The following is a 25,110-nucleotide window of genomic DNA, read 5'->3' on the forward strand; positions in this document are numbered from 1 at the left end:
GCCACATAAGCCAAGCAGAAATGGAAGACGTGCCTACGACGAGCAAATCACGCAGCGCCGCGCCGCGCCGTGCTGGCGATAACTATATAGCTTGTGCAATGCTCCCAGACGCGAAGGTAAGAGTGAAAGCGTTTATTCCAAGCGTTGCAGAGTCCCTGTAATGGCCACCCCGTTTGGTTCTTGCTAATCGCTGGGACCCATGTTTGGTTAGGAATAACCAGGGAGGTCATTACGTCGTGTTTTCGGAACGCTCAAATGTCGCGTGAGCAGATTAACCCGCAAGTTTGCAGTTCGTATACGAAGCAAGCATTGGGGGGATGTCTGTGAACAGATTGGAGGTCTGTCGTATTTTGTTTCAGTTTTGTTTTAGTATGGATGGATATTCGACGTGAAGAGGCCCATTGAGGAGGAAGAGGCCTATAACACAGCCGCTCGCACATTTTCCTTTTGTTTATTGGCTGCAGCGTCAATATTAACTCTGAAACACGCTAAAGTAGGACGATTAAAGGTCACCGCTGCGCCGCCTGGCGAACGAAATTAAGGCATGCAGTTCTAAAGGCTTGCTGGGTAAGCGTTGTCGCTTTCTTCACCTCGTGGTTCTGTGTGCGTTAGACGCTTGCGTTACGCGAGCGAAATTCAATTCATTCTAATACCTCAATCCACATGCAGGCGAGGTTAGATCGTGGGTTGGAATCGGTCACAAGGGAAGAGTACGGACGACCATATCAATGCGTACTTGAGGCTTCTTTGGTACGGTCGAACATAGCTTATATAACTGTACTGTAATGGCATAATTTAAGGCGTCATATTCATTAAAGTAGTGCTCACGCATTAAGCCCAGCAAGTTCGTACTGTTCTTTCCTTGCGGAGGGTAGAATTAGCTGTTTAGCGAATTTAGCTTGTTTAGCAAACTTTAGCGAATTGCTTGTTAGCGAACTTAGACCCGCACGCCAAACCAAAACACAGCTGATGCTAGCGTGAATCGCTGAGAGCAGTCTGTTGTTCCCACCTTCCTCAGCCTCACAGGCGTTCGACACTGAGCACATTCTGGCTTCGAGTGATGACAACGGCCGGGATGCGCTGCGGTTCCTCGTCGTCCGGATCCAGCTGCTCCTCCGGGCGTTTCCCAAGAGTGACCAGGTAAGGGAATGGGGGATTAGGCTTAGCGGCTTTGACGGGACGCACATGCGGAGAACGGCGCGTTTCCCCGTGCGGTGACCCGCTTCTGGAACCGGTCCGACTGCACCGTCAGGGGCGAAATGCACGAGCAAAGAAGGAAGCGTTTGCGCTTGCGGTTTTCCCCCCTCTCCTAAACCGGTCCTGCAGCGTCCATGCATGTTTTTGACCTCTGCCGAACCGGTTTGCAGAAAGGGAATATGCGAGCGGAAACGCGCCAGATTCCGCCATTTGCCGTTTATGAGAATTTTCTATGTCATCACAAAACCTTGTTTGCGGATTTTCGTCCGACGACCTAAGCCGCCGCCAAGATATATGACTGGGCGATTTCTAGTGGGCCCTGTAGTTCCTTTTCATCGTATCCCTTAAAGGCGAACGCGCAGTTGACGCAGTGATAACTACCGTATTTTCGCGCGTTTAGCCCGCCCCTGCATATAACGCGCACCTCACTTCCCGCCGGCGAATAAAAAAACATATCCTCGCGTATTACCCGCATATTTTATACATAAAAGATGGACCAAACTTACTACTCAAGCAACATTACAGATTTGTTTATGCAAAAGAACTTACGTAGCCGGCTACGTAACTAGATGACCTGTCGGAAACATTTTTTCAGGTTGGTATATTGTTCAGCTGTGAGTGCAAAGTAAGCACTGTCGATGTTACAGCAGTGGCTCAGTCGCTATTACTGCTGTAGAGGCATCACGGACCAACGCGCATTGCGGTTAAGCTGCACCAAAGCACACACCTCGCATATAATCCGCACCTCTACTTCATCCCTAAAATTTTCGCATTTTTGGCGCCGGCTACACGCGCGAAAATACGGCATATTTTATTGCTGGGAAATATTATATCACACGTGGCCGTATTACTTCACTGTAGCGATTAAATCGATAGTTTCTTTTTTATATTTCTTGAGTTGTTTTTTAGGTTAAGGACGCAAGGTAAGCCCTACACTCCCCATGCATTTTTGGCCATTTAGAGGTACATTTTTCTCGGTATCTACTAGCAGTATCTACATAGTGCATACATCATTTTCTTTCAAATTTTGAGCTCTTCTAACTATACCAGAAATATTGAAATCAAATTAAAATTAGAATTTTTAACAATTTTTTCCGTAAGTACCTAAATTTTGGCCTAATTTACATGTTGAAAATTATGTAATAAAAAAAACGTTACTTGAGTATTTTCAATTTTGCACAGTAAATGTGACAAGTTATATAGATGACAGGAAAAACGATCAGTCGGTTATCGTGATACAAAAAATAATGGTACCGATGTAATAAAAAAAACACTGTTTCGGGATAATTGAGTAAAAGTAACAACATGGGGTAGAAACAGTAGTTTTTCGCCACAAACACCACTAAAGTCATGTATTTAGTAAGCACCAGCTTCGTAACCACCGTCGAAGGCGTTTTTTCGCTTTTCAGCCTGGCGCGTCTCCTGCCTTGCCTATTTTGTGAGCTGTCGTGCAGCTCTGTTCGTGAAGTATCTTTGCTTATGGTCAACCAGTTTTAGCCACTCGGTGGTGGTGTGGCGCCCAGGGTCCAATCCAAAATATTTCGAAATGCTGGCTCGTGCGATGCCACCATCACTGAATGAAAGGGCAGCATCAAATGTTGCAATCTTGAGAGTGTGAAGCCCAAAAAATACATTTTTGGGCGCGCGGCTCCAAAGCAGAAATGTGGAAAAAACGTGCACAGCGTCTTTGGGCCGCCTAGGCTTAAAAACCAGCTATGCAATAGTTGTCAAACAATTTTTTAAATTCAGCTGGTTCCAGACTAGCGTTTTGATCTGGAGCTGGGATTTTCTTGGTGGAAAAAAGTACAATAAACACGGAGCACATTCTAAAATGGGACGTGGTCACTTACTGCTTGCTTACGAAAAAGTTGTTTTTGAGAAAGAAAAAAAAACTTGTAAGATAAGTTTGGTTGTGGAAAATGTGCTAAGGAGGTTAACTTCCTTAATTGCGAAGAAAAAAAAATCACTTTTTTTTTTTTTTAATTTCGCCTTACCCTGTAAACGAAGGTCTTTTATGGCTGAAATGGAGCTGACTGAGTTACCAAAAAGGTTAGTTTTTTTCAAATTGTACCAGGTTGTTAGTTTTGTTCATGGCCCCTTTAACAGCCAATAGCAGCAGTCGCTGCTCTTGGTCGTTGCGATGCGCTTTTCTCGTAGCCATGTAAACAACTTTGCAGCCCCAATCGTATTGCTCACTGCTTAGAGTGCACCGCTCGCTCTGGTCAGAATGATCGGCCGTCTATTTCTTCGTTTTGGGTCAGCCTCGTAGCCGTCGAAGGTTCCCCGTCGTGTTCTCAAGGGTACTCTGACAGTCGGGGTTCCGCAGCGGAAATGATGGGATCCGCCGGGAAGACCACGTCTTCTCTCAGACATAGTGGGGGGTTACTGCTCCGGAAGTGGCCCTTTATAGATAGCACGGCTGTTGTTCTCGCTTCGACCGCCTCTGGAGGTTAGGGTGTCTGTGGCGTAGTTGCTTCTTTTTCCGTGCTTGTCTGGCAAAGTGAGATTAGCCGTCTACTACTAGGCGTCTCTTCAGATGTTTCCACATCGTGTTTTCCTTGCGGCGCTTGTCGGGGCTTAGCCCTTTAAGAGACACTCAGGTGGGTCGTAAACATTTGTTTTGTATAATCTCCTTCCTCGATAAAAGTCTCGAATGTGTAGGCCTCGTTCTGGAGTTCCTGTCTTTTTTTCCGCTCATTTGCGCGTATTTTTAGCCAGAAGAGTAAGTTCGAAAATGCCGTGTCTTTAGCACTTTTCTGCCGGCCGATTTTGCAGGCGTTGGCTGTTGCGCGACATACTGGCAACTCCGCAGGCCCAAATTCAGCAGATTGTCAGCTCTTTTAACCTTCACAACCGTGGCGTTGACAACTGGAAAGTCGGCATTAATCATTTGCCCAGTTAAAATTGAAACAAAACTTAAATGTAAAGGTTGAATCAGCATGATAACGTGTGTGACGTCGTCTGCGTGTGTTGTAACGCCATTCCGATAGCTGGCATGGCGGCGGCGAATGGTTCCTGCATAGAGTTTCTTAGTAAATATACCAGAGAGGAAACTGCACCTCAGAATCAATGTCGTCGCGGGGGGTTATGGGAAGACCCCCGCTTCTGCTTGGGCTTGGCATGGCAATCGGATGTTTAAGCGGTTTTGGGGATTTGCTTTCTTCACTATGCATTAACACGTCTACAAGCTACTGTGGTATCCGTGAGCCGTGGCAACTGCGTGTTCGGTGAAAGAGCAGGCAGTGCGTGATTTTATCTGACGTTGGTCATGCCGGGGTAGAAGGAACGTATGTCTGAGCGGGTAATATGCTGCCGCGAAAGTTGTAGCAAACGAAAAAAAAAAAACAGTTTCTCCTAAAATATTACCATTGTTGTTAACTACCTGCTTGGCCTGCAGAATAGTAGGCACAACCGTTCCGGCAAAAATACGCTTTACTTCCTTTACCCGCATCTTTAAAACAGCCTGTTCTATTTTCCACATCTATAACAACCCGTTGCGTTTTTCTGGCGCTGTGTTCGAATATACGACCACTAAAACGTTTCAATCCAAGCCAATGACGAAACTAAGGCGAGCGCGTGGTGTAATGGCGGCCTATGACGACACAGACGGCCTTAATATGAGCCGCATAGATGCTAGCGCCAGATTCCTCTCTAGTGTGCATTGTAAGGAACTCTATAGGTTCCTGGTAGCCTTTTTCGCCTACCGCCAGTTAAAGATGAACAAAGGTTCCAGACTAAAAACAAATACGTTAAATTGGTTTAACTGAGCTATGCAGCCAGAAAAAAGAACGCTGACGATTACTATGCTTCTTAACGCGCAATTTCTGCGCAGCACGAACTGCAGTCTTCTCGGTCACGGCGCATAGCTGCTGCGTCTCGGGAAGTGATCGCGTGATCGGCGAAAGCACGGCTGCGCGCGCTCGCAGCGCGTCGCCACCTCCGAGCATGTTGTTGAAATCGTAGTTGAACCTCCCGCGCAAATGTCGCGTAGTTCGAACGAGGGAGCGCCGTACGGAGGAGAGTCTGACGAAAGTGGGACATGAGTAAATGGAGCTTTCAATAGCTCCCCGGTACCACACGAAGTACAACCGGTTATACCCAATTGCAACAGTACAAAAATAGGGCCAACCGACAAAGAGAATTTTGTCCACACGAAGGTGGAGAGAAATTAACGGGAAAGACTTTCTTGCGACCCACCGCCAGGGGGAAAAAGCCGGATAGGGTGGGTTGCTGGGAACGGGAACTTGGACATCGGGATGGGTTATGGGAAAAAGGGTGGGAATGAGGGAAGCAATTTTGCTCCAATCCTTTTGTCTGACTCTTTTCCAAGACTGATTGCTCAGCGAGGGCATCAGACAGTGCCAATTGCCAAATATGCGGTCCCTGCCACGGGTTACCGCTCACCCATAGGGTCCGATAACTGGGCCCCAACTGTCGGAGACAGGAAGTACCCTATTTAGTGGCGACGGCCGGGTCCTCCCTCGACCCCCAGCTCTGCGGCCGATGCGTACTAACGTCCCCGATCAACTGTCTCGCACAAGGTACTCGTGAATCACCAGTGAAGCTTTCCACTATACACGGGTACTTGCAACACCTGCTTTTCACGGTCTCCTGACACCGGAAGTTTGTATGCGAACGTGAACTGAAATCCATGTTGGCAAGCCAACCACGTTCGCCAGGCTCCCACGGGAGTGGTTATGATAGCCATGTACTTATGTCCTCCTCTGTGCCTACTCTTTCGCTCAATGGAACAAGAGTCTTTTGGCATTGCTGTTGGGTTAGCGGCTCGGCAGAGGAGATCGGTCCGGGCCTACTAGCCGTTACTAAGCCAGGAGAGTTTCCCCGGTCGGTGTACTAACCTCACCTTTCCTCGTTTTCCCCGTGCGGAACACCCAGTAGCTCGTCGTAGCACGTCCCGTGGCAGCCAGAGAAGATCAATATATAGGCCCCTCACAGCAAGGTTACAGGGGGGCGCGACCCCCCCCCCCCCCCCGGCCTCATACGGACTGTACAACATCTGGCCCCCATGACATTTGGTTACAGGGGTATGTCACTCCCCCCGACTTATAGCGATCAGGTCGCTGGCCCCGCCAAAGCTTGCGGTTACAAGGGTCGCCAGTCCCCCGGCCCGTAATGGTTTCCCGAATTTAATCGGTATTCCCAATACAACGACTGTACGCTTGCGGCACTTGCTACTTTCGCAACTTGACTCCCCGGCCTCCTCCCACGCTGGATTACAGGGGTTCGCATCTTCCCCCAGCCAAAGAAAGTCATAGTTGATTGATCTCGATGCGCTTTCCTGCTTCAATCGCATCGCCAAGTGCCGGGTCGACACCCGACCGCCCGACCTCCGCGTAGGACCTGATTCTAGTTGTACCAGGAACCTCCGCAGTGGCGGCCGTTTTGCACGCTCCCAGGGCAGGGATTGTGCGGCCTCCCCGATTCCTCGAGGAGGTCTCGTGGAATTACCGTACTTCCACGCCCTGGCCCCTATGACATTAGGTTACAAGGGTTTGTCACAACCCCCAGCCTGCAGACCAGTTCGCAAGTTCAACAGAACGAGCCCCAAGCTATGGTTACAGGGGTGTGCACGCCCCCGGCTCGGTAGTGGTCTACCCATTGCTTCAGCAATGGTACGCCAACACTACGTGTGAACTGTACCGCTTGAGCGCAGTGATTACATTGCAACATTGACCCGCTGGCTTCCTCTCATGCTGGATTACAGGGGCGCGTTACCACCCCCAGCCTTTGGCCTCCTCCCACACTGGATTACAGGGGCTCGCTACTTCCCCTAGCCAAGAGAGTCATAGTTGCTCCACAAATACCATCTTTCGGGATACAATGGATCCTCTGAGGAACTCCCCGTGGCTCTGCACTCTCGCCCCCAAGACTGAAGGTTACAAGGGCTCATCAAGTTCCCTCGGTCAGCAGACCAGTTCGCATTAAAGGCCCCTTCCATGCTCCGGTTACAGAGGCTCGCTACACCCCCGGCCTCATTGTGTGTACCCATGCTTCAGCATGGCACGATAAAACGAACTGTACCGCATGTACCCCTATGACTTGGGTTACAAGGGCTCGTCACCTCCCTCGGCGAGCAGATCGGTTCGTGTTTATGGACCCCTTCCTAGCTGCGGTTACAGGGGCTCGCCACTCCCCCGGCCTCATAGTAGCGCTCACATTGCTTCAGCAACCGTGCGCCACTATAACACAAACTGTACCGCTTGGTGCAGTTGCACTTCGCAACATTGACCCCCCGGCCTCCACCACACTGGATTACAGGGGCGCGTTACCGCCCCCGGCCAAAGAGAATCATAGTTGATCCACAGAAATTTGCGACCGCAAATTTTGTTCGAATTACCATTCCAAGCACCAACCTCGGTAGCCACCCAGGCTGTCCGGGCCTGCGTCCGCATCACGCATCGGTGTTCATGGAAGGTACTTGCCCTCAGAGTGCCTGGGAGTTGCTTAAGCTCCCATGGGCGTTGAGTACCCAATACAGTGGGCCTGGCACACCACTGACTCCTGCCATTGCGACGGACCAAAGCAGGACAGCCGAAACCGACCGACACAGCCCAGTCCGCCGGCAGGGGGGGCCACGTGCAGGCCGGCATTAAGATTTCCCCCCCCCTCGACGAAAGTGGGAGGGGGAGGGATCTCCTTGGTGGCGACGCATGGCAAAGTGTGAGGGGGAGGCAGTGAGAGAGATGACGCCATAATAGCGCGTGCCGGCCTCCCCCTCACACTATCGCCAGATGTTCCGACGAGCGTCTCGGGCGGGCTCAGCGTACTGCCCTCCCCCTCACACTTCCGCCACACTTTCCTCTCCGTTTTTCTTCTGTCTTCGCCTGCTCGGTTACAACGCCGAGGCCACCGCCGCCTCGAAACCACAGTAGCGGCTGCCAAAGTGCTGCGCACAAAAAGCGTACGGCGAATTCACCCGAGTGTCACAATACTCGGAAAAGTGCGTCGCCCGCTTTGAACCTGCCCGCAAACACTCATCATTTTATGTCCAACTACGCGTATAAACTCCAACGGGCCCCTTCCTAGTTTGGTACAGTATGGCTAAGGTTTTTCGTTTTCTGGTTTTATATCTTTTAAATTCGGGGGGGGGGGGGTAGAAATTGGGTTTTTTTTTCAAAGGAATAATAGGGGAGAAACCGCTTTTTTTTTTTGTAAAAGCTTTCCGAAATTCGGGGGGGGGGGGGGTTCGGGTTGAATCTGCAGATGTGCTACGTAACATACTCTAAATTTATTTTATCAGAAGGTGCCACGAACTTCTCTAGTGCGTTAAAATCGGTATTTGTTTCGAACTGGTAATCGGGGGGGACATCAGGGTTTTCTAGCGACTACTCTCCGAAGTTTGGTGTTTGTTTCGAAATGAGTTAGCAATGATGACAGTAAAGTGCATTGAGAACTACTAAGAAATTAAACATTTTTTTCACAAAAAGCTGGCCATCGATTTTTTTACACACCCTTGTTTACATACATTATCATCTGTGCATGCGCAACATGTCGGTCTCCGTTCAAGACTTGTCCGATCGTTGAACGTACCTCAGCCGGGAGAAAGTTCTCTCGACGTCACAGCTTCGGTTAGCTAGCCACAGAAATGTCAGTGCAACATTTTCCAGCCTGGGGTAGCGAGCGGCAGAGTCATGCCAGGACTCAATGTGTTCGGAAGCTGTGTTGGTGGGGCTCGCTTCTAGCAAGTACTGGTGGAGAACGCGGACCGTCAGCCCACAACTGTGCGGATCGCTACTTTGAAAAGGTCCTCCATTCGGGGAGAAATCGGGTTTAACCCGATTCTTACATACTACTAGAGGAAAATCTGGCGCCACTATCTAGGGGAGCCGTGCTTCAGCGAGCTTTCCGTCATGTACCCGGCAGGTACGTTCCACTTGTCGTTGGCATGGCTCATGGACAGGCTGAAACGTTGGCTATGGCTGCAAAAAAGCAACAATGTTACCGTAGATGGCTCATGAAATTTGTTTCTTTATTATAAAATTGAACCTCCAAATTTCAGTAGTTTTTAGAAGCCTGATGTACGATGAACAAAAAAAATGTTACTTTTTTTCGTTGATTTTGGCTTCGCGACAAAAAAGAAGCCGTATGGCTAGCTAAGCCAAGCAGGCGAGGAGCGTCGCTAGCAGCAATGGCGCCGCCCACGGCGGCCTGCGACTGCAGCGACAGATTTCCGTGTAGTATATATTAGTATGAAACTCTATGCCTGGAACATGTTCAGGTTGTAAAAATGGGTTGAATCTGGTTTCACCCGTAAACAAATAACACTATGTATGGCCTTTGGCTGGTTTCACGGTGACTCTGGCAAGAAATTGCGGTGCGGCCCCGCCAGGCCCCATGTAGAACTCGACAAGCGATATAGGCCTCGCTGGTTAGTACGACTCCGCCCCACCCCCCGGCCTTTCACGTAATTGTTCAGCATTGTCTCGGAAGGTTACGCTTCACCCTACCAGGAAATAATCGAATATTCTCGAAATAATCGAATATGAGCGAATCCCGTGCTTTGAATGCCAACGTGGCTTGAATGCTGCTGTTAGAGTGAAACTGCTTCGCGCTCCCTTTGTGATTTCCGGTTCCTTCAGCGCAAGTCTGCAGTGCTGACATTTACTTCACTAGTTGCCAATCTGTGAATAATGAATTACCCTGCAAATGATATTCTGGGAAGCGCTCGGCTAATTGGGAATAATTGTTTCAGTGCCGAAAGGAATACTGCGGCAACCTAATTTGAACGGTGGAGCATGCAAGGCTTTTGTCCACGCTCTACATCAGACCTCACTGCGCAAAGCAGTCTTTGTCGGTGAAATCGTACAGGAATCGGCAGGAACATGTACGGTTGATTGGTGAATTCAGTAGTTTTCCGAATCGTAGTAACTATAGTATACATTTTAATAAGTTCCGACCTCACCTGCCGCTGTTCAAGCGGCATGCAGAGGCTGCAAGAAAACTTGAACACCAGAAATTCTTCTTGGCAAAGTATGTAGGCGTCATGCGAAAGTCTCAAAATATTATTTAGTTTGTTGGCTTGGCTTGGCTTGGCTATGGCAGCTTACCTAGAGATTTAATTGTTTTCATGAAATTTTGAAGAGCATGAAAAAAAACAGCTTTCTTTCCTGTTTTTTTAGAACAAAATAAAAAACTATGTTTGCTTCCTTTGTCATAGGAATCGGTAAAACACAAAAGTGAAATGTGCATCGAAATCTGCAGCTGAGCATGATTTGCGGGTCGGCGGCTGTCTTGTGGTTGTGCTCGGTGAGCGACGTCCTGCTGGCGGGTCGCTTCGGCAAAGGTGTACTGGCGTCGTTTCCGTGACGGATATGACGTCAGCGAGATCTTGGTGTATACCGGCATAAAGCACTGTCGTGTTAAAATATGAAACCCGAAAACGAACAACCCTAAGTATAACGTACTTTTTCGAACTAATGGCTGCTTCCCCGCAAGAAGAGCGTGTGTGCAGGGGTGCACCCTTTACAGGCTGCTTGCTTTGTTGTACCGGCGTCACTTACGTGACGGATATGACGTCAGTGATATCTTCGTGTATCCCAGAATAAAACACCTTCGTGTCAAAAATTGCAAACGGACGATTCCGCGCAGATCTATCAAATTTCGGCACACTTCTTAAGCTGGAAGCCTCATATGTCTCGAGAAACGCGAAAAGGGACCGTAGTCGACTACACGAATGAAAACAAATTACGGCCGCTGTACAACGACAACAAGTCAATAAAATATACATAGACATTCATTTGGGTTGGAGTGGGATTTGAACCCGCGTCGGCAAGAGCCGCAGCCCAGTGTGCTAACTACAACACTAACCCTGCACCGTGCCGGAATGGAACAAGAATTACCCGGATGCGTGCCGCATGACAGGTGAACGTTACGGCACCGCACACACGATGCAGCAGTGAAGGAGACTTCGAGAATTGCTGGCTTTCGCCTTCAAATCACTTCAAAGAGTTAAGTGCGTGATCAATTTTTTTTTTTGCGTTTACACTGAAAAGAGTGTAATTGTTTCATTCTGCATCACAAATGTCCCAGCAGAGCTTCCGCTCTTAAAATCTGAGCACGACGTCTTCACGTCAAGTCATTGATTTCGGAAAGGGTTTCCCTCACTGTAGATTGGTCGCCTCACAGTGAATTTCCCCTGGGAAGGTCTGTCTGTTTTTTTAACGCTGCTCTGCTTGAAAAGAAAAAGAGAAAACCTGTTTTTTTTTTCCTGAGACTGTAGTTATTTTTTTTAACCGGCCACATCTCTAAGCTTGCCGCTCAATCGCGGAGTACGGCTCAGAAGAGCTTCCTGTGGGGATTCCTCGTGCGCCATTTAAGGAAGAGGACTAGTCAAGGCTCCCACCCATGCTCCCACCCGTTTCCTTGCTTACTCCATTTTAGGCTAAAAAAAATTACTCGGCGCTAAAACAGGGACGAAGAAAAAACACGTAACGCACAACACAGTGCCGAACTTCCAACTAGATTTTCTTGAAAAAAGACTCTGCTTTTATACACAAAAACTAAAATACTAAGAGCATTATGACGTCAAAGTGCATCACGTTTCTAAAAAGGCCACTGCTTTATCTGACAGCGATACGGACGGAGCTCTACTAACACAGTTATCCCCTGCCTGTCAGATAAAATGATCTTCAAGAATTTCGCGCTCAAGCTTTCCTCTTGCTCTCCTCAAAAAATTTGTGCAATCTAGCAGGGGGCTACACCTGCATCTTTAGCAGGGCTCAGAAAGGTTGCCACCAGCATTATTCGCAACTGTCCAGTTGTGCTCCCTCGCCCTCTCATTGAAACACCTTCCAGTTTGCCCTATGTACACTTTTTTTTGCAGCTCAGGGGAGTTTCATAAACTACACCCATGCTGCGCTCTGTGTAGCGAACAGCGTGTTTTCTTTTTTTTTTTTTGTACAGGGTCCTGGTTTTTCTTTTTTTTTTTTATTCTTACTCATCAAAGGGCATGCTTTTGATAGCTTTTCCGGGGCACTGAAAATGATATTTACACCGTACCTTTGCGCCATTTTCTTTATATTATGGGACACTTGAGGTAGATACGGTATGACGTGCACCTTTTTCCTTACAGGCCTTTCTTGTTCGTCAGGGATATCTTCACGCCATCCGTATCAAGGTGCCGGTCATAAAAAACCAGGACCCTGTGCAAAAAACCACGCTGTTCGCTACACAGACCCCAACATGGGTGTAGTTTACGAAATTCCCCTGAGCTGCAAAAAAGTGTACATCGGTCAAAATAAAAGGTGCTTCAATGAGAGGGTGAGGGAGCACAACTGGACAGTTGCGAATAATGCTGGTGGCCACCTTTCCGAGCACTGCAAAAGGTGCAAGTGTGTCCCTGCTAGATAGGACAAAGTTTTTGAGGAGAGCAAGAGGAAAGCTTTAGCGCGAAATTCTTGAAGCTCATTTGATCAGTCAGGCAGGGGATAACCGTGTTAGTAGAGTTCCGTCCTTGTCGCTGTCAGATAAAGGAGTGGCCTTTTTAGAAACGTGATGCACTTTGACGTCACAATGCTCCGAGTATTTTAGTTTTGTGTGTATATAAGCAGCGTCTTTTTCAACAAAATCTAGTTGAAAGTTCGGCACTGCGTTGTGTGCACGTGTTTGTTCTTAGTCCCTGTTTTAGCGCCGAGTAATTTTTAGCATAATGTGCCAACTCGCCCACATCAAGCTTTTGTTACTCCATTTTAGGCACAAATAAAGTTTCCCTCTCCCTCCCTCCCCCACCTCCTTCCCTCCCTCCCTCTCTTTCTCTCTCTCGTTGTTCGCGCCAACGGTACTCGACTTGGCTTGGCTGTTGCAAAAACGGCTCGGATGTTTCAGCTTGTCATGAAATCGCCCAACGTCGCGTGGATGAGCTTCCTTGGAAGGTGACTCCTCGTTGTTTGCCCCAAGGGTACTTGGCTTGGCTCTTGCAGAGCGGCTTGGCTTTTCAAACGTGCCGGAAAATCGCCGAACAAAGCGCGTAAGATCTTCCTCCTGGGGGCGTCATCGCTGTACAAAGTTATACTTCGTGCATGCTACTCGCAGTCAGCTAATTCGATTGATTGTGGGGTTCAACTCGCCGACGCTGCTGCTACTGATGATCATAAGTGGCTTTCCCTTTGAGTCGGGACGTCGGTTGTCGGCAACTGAATTGCCTGTTTTATTCCACTTACTTGCCCTACTCATATCTGACCTAATTAATTGGCCTCCCCCAAGCTCCCCCCACCCCTATTTTAAACCCCCATATTGTATCTCCCCCCTTTCCCCTCCCCCCGCTGTTGTACATTCTCATCCGTATGATTACTCCCCCTACGTACCGCTCCCTTCCCTAGTTTTACTCGACCACCATTCCAGCCCCTCGTCGCCATCTCTTCGTCCTTGCAGTTGGGGCTCCCCCTCACCCCAAATCCCAAAGCCTTCGCCAAGGTCGTTTCTCCATCGTCCCGCGGCGTTCCTATCTCTGTGCAGTTCCTGACAATATGGACTACGGTTTCCCGATCTCTTCCGTAGCATACACGTTTCATCCTGCGGCATGTAGATACCCGTGTATGCCCGTGTACTCAGACACCCCGCCCGTGCTTCAAAGAGCAGTGCACCGCCTCTCGTATTGCCATAGAAACCTCCATTCCTGATTTCTAGTTTCTCTGTCCTATAATTCTTTACGGTTTTCTACACAGGTGATGGGGCGCGCCGTAGTGGAGGGCTCTGGATTAATTTTGACCACCTGGGGATTTTTAACGTGCGCCGAAATCTCGATTCTCGAACACACGGGCTAAATCACGCCGCTAAATCAGTCAGCTAAATCACGCCGCTTCTAGGCCACAGTAAATTTACATCAAGGACGTCGTAGGGGGGGGGGGGGGGGGGGGAGGTGTTGCTCGCTTAACACCTTGCTCGCATGAACTACGAAATCCTGTTTGTCACCTGGAACGTTTCTGGTCAGTGTGGGCTTCATCGTAGCGTTTGGGAACGAATAAACGAAAATTCAGTAACCCGCTTGACAGATTTATTTATTTCAATACTCTCAAAGTACCGAAGCGCCTTACAGAGAGGAGGGTGGAAGTTATACAGTGCAAGAAATAGCCATTTTAAATTAAACAGGATCAGGGTTGCTGACAATCGATGCGGGGAGAATGTTCTATTCCGATGCGGTCTTCGGCAAAAATGAATTGGAACGTTGTTTGGTGCTGCAATTGGGGACTGCAATTTTTATTTTGGGGTCGAAGCGTGGAAAATTGTAAGTGGGCGTCGAAAAGATGCCACTTTTAATTTTGGATTAGTATAGTATATTTTGTGAGAAAGGCTTAAACGTACAATTTTTTGGCTGGTCGTTAAAGTTGGAAGGTTAAGGTTTGCTTTAATCGACGAAACTCTGGCTGTTGGAGAGTAATTGCAAACGATGAAACGAGAGGCACGGTTCTGAATAGATTCGCTTGAGGAGATTCAAGTTAAGCGTATTTAATATATTCAGCTGAACAGATCTTAAAGGAACTTACGGGATGTCTGGTCGCCAACAAAGAGCCAAGGCTCCGAAAGGAAAAGCTAAACTATGCAAAGCTTGCAGCTGTCAAGATGGCGTCAGCGGAGAAAAGTAATGTGTACCTTCGTGCGTTACCGTCTGCGTTTGCGTTTGTACTCTGATATCACGGATGGCGGCGGAGAAATTTGAAGCGATAACGCCGATGTTCAAAAGTTGTCCTGTTGCGCGTTCGAAAACAAAAAAATATATATATAACACATCGTTCGCTTGTGGTCATCTGGAACGGTTTTTGAGCGCAGGAAGTTTTGGAATATTTTATGGATGGCTGCTTTCGGTGCGCCTATCTTGTTAGCGCATGCGGCGGTTGTCCACCGCGCCGGTCCGCTTCCGGTTTGAAGCGCTGTTTCCACGCGGAAACACTGCCGTTGGCATTGTAAGCGAGTCACGGAACGCATTGCGAACGGTTTCGGTTTCGGGCGCCGCACGAACTCGCGAGTCGATAGGCGCGTTCGCCCGAGGCGTTATGCAAATGCGTGACAAGTTTGCGTAAACTGGCCACGTTGAAACGAATACGTGAGTGGTAGAAGTATAAAAAAAAATCGCGTTTTCGCTTCAGTGAAGGAACCAATTTGGATTGGCCCGTTTCTGGCAGGCCTAAGTGCTGATCCGTGCACAGGCGTTGTTGCTGGTGTTTTTGTGCGGGCTTCCGCATCAAAGTCAGGGCAGTGGGTGACGTGGTTGCTTTTCTGCTTACCGTTTAAATTGGCTAGCATTCGTTGGCCGCCCGCTACTAGCCAGAGCAAAGTTCAGCACAGACGCTCTTCGAGTGAAAGATTTTTTTATTTACAGTTCAACCTGGATGAAACGAACCGCTATGTAATGAATTCCTGGGTTTAACGAAGTTTTTCAATTCCCCGTTGCCAGCCCCGTTGAAACCCATGTGTTTGACCTCTATGTAACGAAGGCGTTGCACCGGCTAACCGTGACGTAACGGATTGGCTACGCTGATGATCCACCGCACTTTTTAGATGCGACGCTCAGAGCATCTCTTGTCGGTGGCCCTGTCCTTCCTGGGTGCGTCCGTTGTTGTCCGCGTGCGTCCGTTGTTGTCCGCAGCCACTCTCCCCCTCTCCTCTCCGATAGCGAACACACTCTCGCGAAGGGCATTGGATTGGATTCGATTGGATTGGATTGGCTTGGCTTGACTTGGATGGGATTGGATTGGATTAAAGTGGATTGTGTTGGATTGTGTTGCGTCATAGCCGCGGCACTCTCTCTCTCCGCGGTCTCCTCCCTTCGGGCGCGCTGCGCATATAACCGGTGTGCCGTTCTCCGGCGAACTTTCGGTCGACGGTTGCTCTCCGCTTGCGCTTGAACCCCCCCTCAGCGTCGCATCACACCAGGGCTCCCGCGAGGGGAGGTGGGCGTAATTTTTTTTAAAAGTCGGCTGGAGAAACGCACTAAGTTAGCGAATTTGTCCCGTACCGCTGACTACCGTGCGTTTCCACGTGTGAGTGCGTTGGCGATTAGGCCCTAGGCCTGCCTGTTGGCGTGTAGTCGCGCGTCTCTACTGCTATCTGTGGCGTCGCTTCGTCCGTGATGACTTCTGCTGCCAGAAAACGAGGAGTTTTGTCTTTTCAAGACAAACTTGAAATTTTAAAGGAGCCATGAAGACAAGTCGTGTTTATTAGGAAGACTGCTTAGTCCCGGTGACAATGATACCATTATCATGGCAATCTTCCAACAAATAACGGAGATATAAAAAAAAACGTGTACAGCAGTCGCGACCCCCTAGCCAATTTCCCGCAACTTTTCTGCGACGTCACGGAACCTTGTTTGTGCGATTGGCGGCCGCCTGACCTGTCGCGACGACACATGGCTGGACTTCTGTAATGGGGCTTCTAGTTCCATTTGACCGCATCACTCGAATGCTAACGTGCAGTTAACGCACTGAAAATCATGTTTTATTGTTGGCCCGTATGGCGTCATTCTTGCTAATCACACGTCACTTTGGCGCAAAATTTGAAAGTTTTTAGATACTTCTTGCTTTGTGTTTTCGTTAAAAAACGTCTTTTGTGGCTGGAATGGAGCGGAGTGAGGTACTGAATCCCAGTTCTTTCAAATTAAACGAAGTTGTGTTTTCTCTTCATGGCTGCTTTAAACGCTGTCTCCGCCGTCGAGAAAGAAGAACTTCGCCCCACGCTATAGTATTCCAGCTAGCACCCGATCGCCAATTTTAATCGGGGAAGAGAGCATCAAGTACGCGGAAAGGCGTCTTTTCAGCGTGAATTTGATCCTTGAAACTGGTTAAGGCACAGAAAAGTGTCAAAATTAAATGTTATACTTAAGTTACGTTAGTGAATACAGGAGTAAGGACCGTGCTTCTTGGGAGTGCCGTGGGGTGACTAAACTCGTGGGCAAGCAGCGGGCGGAAATCACGCAGCTTCTCACCGTGAAATAAACTCCACCGTCACCGATTTCTAGCATTTTGTTTTCGTTCCTACTTTATTCACACGAGCCTTCACTGGAAACCTACATGTAACGAAAAAAATGGCTGCGGCTTATCTCCGATAACCTTGGATCTGCAAAGCAAAAGCTCGGCTTAGTCTGGTTTGAGTCTTGGTTTCGCTTGGTTAAACCTTTGATTTAGCTGTATTGCCGAAAACGTCTCACAGCCGTTCGGTTCCGTGCAACGCTCACAGAAGGAGGCCGGGGCGAACGCGGCGTTCATTCCCGGCGAACGCACCGTTCCTCCTCGCCGGGCGCGAGACGAGACACGTGGCCCGAAACGACCCAGCGCCGCATGCATGGGAGGCTGCGGGGGTGGTTGGCTGCCTCGGCCGCAGCGGCGGTGGCGACCGCTGTCGGCGCCCGCAGGCGCCGACAGCGGTCGCCACCGCCGCTGTTGGATGTCAATGATGTTGACGAACAGGTTCGACGTTTTACCGAAATAGTCAGAAGTGGCATGGAAAAGTATATCCCTTGTTATAAGCCTGTTCCTTCCAAATTTCCCCACTGGTTTTCTAAAGACCTTCGAAGTTCGCTTAAACTTAAGGATAGCGCCCACAAAAAGGCCAAGCGTTCTGGGCTTGACAAGTGGAAAGCGGAGTTTAGTCGGTATCGCTCACTTTGTAAAATCCTCTACCGGCGTGACCATCAGCTCTATATAGAATCGTTAGAGGCTGCTGCGTCTCAGAAACCGGCTGAATTCTGGAGGTATGTACGCGGCCGTTCTAAGGAGTCTAAAGAACACGTTAGCCTGCTTAATTCCGATGGTGAAGAGGTTGAGGATGTTGCCACCAGTTTTGCTCAGTACTTTCATTCTGTCTTTCAACTGCCAGATGGCAACGACGAACGCCTATCGTTTAATAACTCTAATTTTAACACACTTAGGTTCGATGAAAAAATTGTCAATGATAGCCTTCAACGGATGAAACCATCATTTTCCTGTGGTGCAGATGGAATTCCAGCAGCCCTCATGAAGGCTTACGGGAACATTTTTGTGCCTGTCTTAACTTCCATTTATAATAACTGCTTACTTTTAGGTAAATTTCCTCGTGCATGGAAGATCGCTCGAATTTTTCCAATATTTAAGTCTGGAGATAAGTCAGCCGTTTCTAACTATCGCCCGATCTCACTCCTTTGTGTCGCCTCAAAACTCTTTGAGTCAGCTCTGCACAAAGTTCTTGCTGCCTGCGTCAAGAACGTTGTGCTACCAAATCAGCACGGCTTTTTCTCGGGTCGATCGACAGTCACAAATCTTGCAAGCTTTATGACACAGGCTTCGGCTGCAGTTTGTGAAAACGGCCAGTTGGACGTTATTTATTTTGACCTCAGTAAGGCGTTTGATGTGGTGAACCATCAGTTATTAATTAACAAGCTTGCTAAGTCCGGTGTAGACGCAAGCCTTGTTGCCTTGTTGTCCAACTATCTCCTTGACCGGTCCTTTTATGTAGATGTTAACTACAAAAAGTCTAGTGTCTACCCTGCAACAAGTGGTGTACCCCAGGGTTCCGTGCTGGGTCCATTATTGTTTTCTGTCTTTATCAATGATGTTTCGACAGTGTTAACAAACTCTTCTTTTCTTCTCTATGCTGATGATGTCAAACTATTTAGGCACATTAGCGGTGTTCAGGACTGCTGTGCCTTGCAGAGGGATGTGTCGGAATTATCGGTCTGGTGCAGGAAAAACTGCCTAATTTTAAACCCCACTAAAACAAAGGTTGTCACCTACAGCCGGAAAACCCACCGTCTGCTGTTTTCCTACAGTATTGAGGGAGCTCCTCTGCAAAGGGTTGATGAGATTAGGGACCTAGGGGTGCTTTTCGACAGTACCCTCTCTTTTTCTCCTCATATTAGGCTCATCACCCGGCGAGCACTCCGAAGCCTTGGAAATGTGTGTCGGATTACAAAGGAATTCTCTTCTCCAGATCCATTTCTAATGCTATACAATGCAATATGTATACCACAGTTAGAATATGCTTCTGTTGCCTGGAACGGCATCTCCAAATCTAGTAGTGAATTAATAGAACGTGTGCAGAAGAAGTTTTTATCCATATTTAAGCACCGTCATCACAATCACAGTTTTCATCCTGGTTCTGACTTACCCATAGTCCCTTCCATCCCTTCCTTGAACTGCAGACGTATGCGTGCAGACCTTACATTTCTTCACAAAACTGTTCATCGTGACCTTTCTTGCGCAGACCTGCTTAACTGTTTAGAGTTTAGTGTACCACAAAGGCCCACCAGGTCGCATCGCCCGTTCTTGACCGCTGCGCGCAACTCCAATCATTCTCCTGTGCGCAGAATACAGAATTGTTACAATCGCTTCTTTGAACGCCTTGACATCTTTCAGAAATCCTTTACAATTTACCGTACAGCGCTGTTGAATACAGTATGTTAAACACCTATGATATGTCTGTCGCTCTTTTTTTTTCTGGAATTTGGTTTCTCTGCGGTTGTGTCTATCCAACTGATAGTTGCCTATTTTTGAAACTGTTTACTGTCATTTGTTCATATTATCATTTGTCTCTACACTCCGTTGTTTTTGTTGTATTACTGTCAAACTTTGTTGCTCTGGCTGTCGTGTGGCCTTTACGACAGGCAGAGCAACATAGGCATCTTCTTTTTTTATTTTTTACCTGTACCCAGGCTCCGCCTGTGCTTTATTTCTGTCATTTTCACTACTTCAATTTGTGTGTCTTGTCGCTTGTTTGTTTCTTGCTATATGTTTCTTGTATTTTGTTTTCATGAAACTACCCGTGCGCCAGCACTCAGGCCTCTGGCTGTTCCTGGGCACGTAAATAAACATGATTGATTGATTGATTGATTGATTATTATTATTATTATTATTATTATTATGTGGCCTTTACGACGGGCAGAGCAACATAGACATCTTCTTTTTTTATTTTTTACCTGTACCCAGGCTCCGCCTGTGCTTTATTTCTGTCATTTTCATTACTTCAATTTGTGTGTGTCTTGTCGCTTGTTTGTTTCTTGCTATATGTTTCTTGTATTTTGTTTTCATGTAACTACCCGTGCGCCAGCACTCAGGCCTGTGGCTGTTCCTGGGCACGTAAATAAACATGATTGATTGATTGGTTGATTGATTATTATTATTATTATTAGACGTATAAAGTCCATCGATGGCTGTGTTGCCCTGCAGCAAGATATATTTCCTTTGCTAAATGGTGCTCAGATAACAGATTAATTCTTAATCCTGCGAAAACAAAGGTCATGTCTTATACCCGAAAAACGAACCCCCTTTTCTTTCGCTACAGTATTGATGATGGTTTTCTGTCTAGAGTCCACGAGATCAAAGACCTCGGATTGCTCTTCGACTGCGCTTTAACTTTCTCGCCTCATGTCACTCAACTGACTCGGCGGGCACTCTGCTCGCTTGGTGCTGTATGCAGGTTTTCACGAGACTTCCAGTACCCTATCGAAAAAAACCTTATGATTTTTATATGGGTCCCATAAAATTCATACGGGCCGGTAAGAATTCATACAGGGACCTATATGAATTCTTACGGGCCCATATGATACGGACCCATAAGGAGTCTAACCACATATGAATTGTTATGGGCCCATATTAGATCCCCATATGGCATCTTACGGGCACATATGATAAGGACCCATAAGAAGTCTATATATCCTCATTTGTTCCTAAAACGTTTTATGGCATTTTGTGTTCCTCAACTTGAATATGCCTCTGTCATTTGGAATTGAACCTGCATATCTAATTTTCAACATGTAGAGCGTGTACAGATCAAATTTTTATCAATATTTATGCATCGTTTCCCCTCTGAGCCTCTCCTGATAACTGCCTCTTTAAGTTACCGGCGAACCCGATCAGACCTTCTTTTCGTATACAAACTGCTTCATGGTACAATTTCATGCCCGGACCTGCTTTCAGCAATCGGTTTTCGTGTTACGAAAAAAGCAACAAGGCTTAACCACGCTTTCCACACAGCTGCACAACTTAGCAGATGTTCTCCTCTTGACAGACTGCAACGCCTATATAACACTCACTCCTGGGGATTCGATATTTTTCGCCATCCCCTTAAGGTGTTTTTGGCAGGGCAGTTGGCCATGGCACGCTAACTTCATTTCGACAGTGTTTGTGTTCTTCAGTTATTTTCCTCATGTGTGCGTTGTTTTCACACAGTTTGTTCTTATTTCTTCGTGTATGATTTTGGTGCTCCGGGCGTAATTGTTGTATGTACTATGACACTCTTCTGTAGTAAACTCTTCGTACATATTTTTAAGGGGCCCAGGCAGGTCACAGTAACAAATGTCTCTATAACTTATCACTTTCTCTGAATAGTTACTAATATTTCCTGTACTTTGTTTCATACATTTTTGTGTAATTGATGCTTCATCCTATTGCTATGGTTCTTGTACGATTCCTTTTTGCAATGTACCTTAATTTACAGTCTGTGTTAGTCGTGTAATGTAGGTTGGATACCTCTTTTAATTTTATTGTCTGTAGTATTTCGAGTTTTTTATTGTTTTTCACTCACCCCTTTTTTACTGGCTGTTTATGCGACAGCCGCTGGTGTATTTCAAAGCGGCCTTTTTTTTTCCCTATCAGTGCGCCAGCACGAAGGCTTCGGCTGTTCCTGGGCACTTTAATAAAGTTTGATTGATTGATTGATTGATTGATTGATTGATTGATTGATTGATTGATTGATTGATTGATTGATTGATTGATTGATCGATGGATCGATGTGTCGCAGGAGTACGAGAGCATCGTCAACGAAGAGGGTTCAGGCCCCCGGCTGAAAATGGCGGCCAGGCTGAGGCTGCTGGAGCGCAAGATATTGACGGCTGCTCTGGAAACGCTGCAGGGGAGACTGGCCACCGAATCGACCCAGTAGAGCTTTTGGGGGGATGTTGCCACGCTGTCTTTTTTACAACCAAACAATATATCTACGAAACCTGTGTTCTATTCTGTTTGCTTGCGTGAGCCTTAGGCTGTATTGAATGCGCTAGGCCTGCCGTTTACAAGCGCCGGTGCTTTTATTACTATAAAAACCATCAATCAATCTTGCAAAATCAGCCTGGCTGAGTTCACTCTGTGGAGGTCGCGGGTTCGATTCCCCGGCCGCAGCAGCCGCTTTTCTGATGGAGGCGAAAAGCAAAAACTCCCGTGTGTAGGAGATTTCGGCGGACGTTAAAAATCCCCAGGTGGTCAAAATTAATCCGAAGCCCTCCACTACGGCGCGCCTCATCGCCTGCGTTGCGTCTGCGCGTTAAACCTACAATCAATCAGTCAAGTTCACTCTGTGGGAGGGAAAATAGCAAAACAAATATTGAAATGTACGCATGCAGGTGATCAGCCGTATGTTGACTGCAACAGTGTGATTTACAATGTTGATAGTAGCTATTTGCTGGGGACCTCAGTTGCGTCTCATTTCACACGGACCGACACAATAAGTTTGCTTTCGGGTCTCATGTCTGTGGCTAGGATCACTCGTTTGTATTTTTAATTTTACAGTGACTAAGTGCTACGTTCTGGAAAAGCAGCACGTCCCCAGTAAAGGCGACTCTTCTGGGCGATATTACGCCGTTTGTTGGAAAAAATGGTCTTCGTGGGCGCACGAATTAAAGCAACCATTATTTGTGTTTTGTAATTTAGAATGTCAATAAAAGTGTCATCATTACTGGGGTGTCTTCGTCACCGTAAGGGCGCCTACATGTCCTCGCCCACTGCAGGGCAAAGGCCTCTCCCATTAATCTCTAATTATCCTGGTCCTGTGCTAACTGCGACCAATTTATCCCCGCAAACTTCTTGATCTCATCTGCCCATCTAAATTTCTGCCGCCCCCTGGAACGATTGCCTTCTCTACGGATCCACTCTGTTACCCTCAATGACCAACGGTTATCTTGCCTTCGCATTACATGCCCTGCCCACGTCCATTTCTTCTTCTTAATTTCTACTAATACGTCCTTAACACGCGTTTGTTCCCTGACCCACTCCGCTCTCTTCTTGTCCCTTAATGTTACAACTATCACCTTCCGTTCCATTGCTCGCTGAGTCGTCCTCAATTTAAGTTGAACCCTCTTAGTGAGCCTCCAAGTTTTTGCCCTGTAGGTGAGTACCAGTAAGATGCAGCTGTCATATACACTTTCTTCTTCAGGGACAATGGTAGGCTGCCGTTCAATATCTGAGAATGCCTGCCGAATGCACTCCACCCAATTCTTATCCTTCTGATTATCTCTGCCTCATGGTTGGAATCCGCCCTGCTTTCGCCCTGCTGAAATTTTATTGATAAAGTTCGCGCGAACACTGCACCGACCCCCGCCTGACACAAAAATGGCGTCATACTACTGGTGACACTCCATCCTACTGCCCATATTTTAACATCGTAAGGCTAGCAAATCTTGCACACCTTAAGTGGCACTGGTCTGCTTACGAATCCTTCCGCCCAGTCCTGCTGAACGCCTTACCCAATCCAAACGAGATACCTCACCTGACCACCTCTATTTTTTTACGCCCTTGGGATCTTTGTTCTCGAACGTGGCCTCGCCGAGGTATAGTCTAGCCGAGGTCTGCTACTCTCACTTGCGCATCCAGGAGCGGATTCTTTTCACCGGGATCTGAAAGTGGACATCGCCCCCAGCGTCCTTTTGCTCTCGTCCCCAATCTCCCCCTTCATGCCTTTGGGCCCTCATTGTCTGAATGACAATACTTCCACTCCCATTAATCTTCAAGCGTCAACAACGATGGTGCGGGAGAAGCGGAATTCATTGGTATCGGACAATTGCTACCTATGATCCCAACCAGAGACTATTGACGGCTGTTTGTGCTGAGCCGGGATTTTCTTTTAAAGACGATAGCCTTTCCTTGGGTACCTAAACGCAAAACTTTTGGTCCGCCCGCCACACGATTCAGCCGCCGGGCGAAAAGTCGAAGGTTCGTTCGAACAAGCAGTGTATATAGGCAAAACCGTTCCAACCTGCTAGTACTGTGCAAACTAGATATCAACATGGTTCAGCGAAGAGATAGCGTTAGTCATTAGGTGGCAGTAGTAGTTTTCTGATTGATTGATTGTAGGGTTTAATGCACCGACGCAACGCAGGCGATGAAGCGCGCCGTAGTGGAGGGCTCCGGATTAATTTTGACCACCAGGGGATCTTTATCGTGCGCCGAAATCTCGTACACACGGGCGTTTTTGCTTTTCGCCTCCATCAGAAAAGCGGCCGCCGCGGCCGGGAATCGAACCCGCGACCTCGTGCTCAGCAGCGCAACGCCTTAGCCACTGAGCCACCGCGGCGGGTCAGTAGTAGTTTTCTTTTAAATAAACATGGGAGTGGTTTTCATAAAAACGGGGTAAACGGTGCTGAAGAAAGACGAGCGGAAGCTAAATTAAAGATGTCTCCTTAACCTGCTCTAGGAGCAGTGGAGAGAGAAGTACCCAACAGATGGCGGGCGGACCGTGCGAACGCGGAAATGTTAGCTCGGATTGAAGAAACTTCCCTTCCTTCTATTATTTTATTATAGGGGTGGGGCGAAGGAGAGAGTGAGGACGATAGTCGAGTGCGTTAGAAGGCAAAGGCGGCAGAAGACAACCCTCCTTCGACCATATTTGCGACGAAGCAAGCAGATACGCGGCCAATTTTTAGATGCGGTGCGTCTCTTGCTCTCAGGCATGTCCCTCCTGCGGCTTCGTCGGCGGCGGCGCCGTCCGTCCGCAGCCCTCCTCCGTTCGCCTCTCACACAGCTGTGTGCAACACTCTTACCCCGGCGCATTAGCATAACGACAGCTGGCGCGCTTGGTTGGCGCGCGCTTAGCTGCGTTAACAGCTGCTCCGGTGCGCATGTGCGCGCATGCGCCACTCTGCTCCGCGGTCTCCTCTCCTAGCGCTGTGAATATAAAGCGGTATCGCGCTGGGTGGTGGCGGCTAAAACACGTGTACTCTCA

The 25,110-nt window shown here is 47.9% G+C and overlaps 1 protein-coding gene across 1 annotated transcript in view; it reads left to right on the plus strand.

The window, feature by feature from the left end:
- The window catches only part of Setd3 (SET domain containing 3), a 195,159-nt gene extending 172,311 nt beyond the window's left edge, over positions 1–22,848 (plus strand). The window contains exons 14-15 of the mRNA XM_077674126.1: positions 1,019–1,140; positions 21,922–22,848. Coding sequence (XP_077530252.1) covers positions 1,019–1,140; positions 21,922–22,062 — 263 coding nt within the window. The 3' untranslated portion in view covers positions 22,063–22,848. The remainder of the gene's footprint in view (positions 1–1,018; positions 1,141–21,921) is intronic.
- Positions 22,849–25,110: the final 2,262 nt, after the last annotated feature.

This window comes from Haemaphysalis longicornis, unplaced genomic scaffold, assembly GCF_048455015.1.
Source record: "Haemaphysalis longicornis isolate Haplotype H1 unplaced genomic scaffold, Haemaphysalis longicornis Haplotype H1 scaffold_6, whole genome shotgun sequence".
Lineage (NCBI taxonomy): Eukaryota > Metazoa > Arthropoda > Arachnida > Ixodida > Ixodidae > Haemaphysalis > Haemaphysalis longicornis.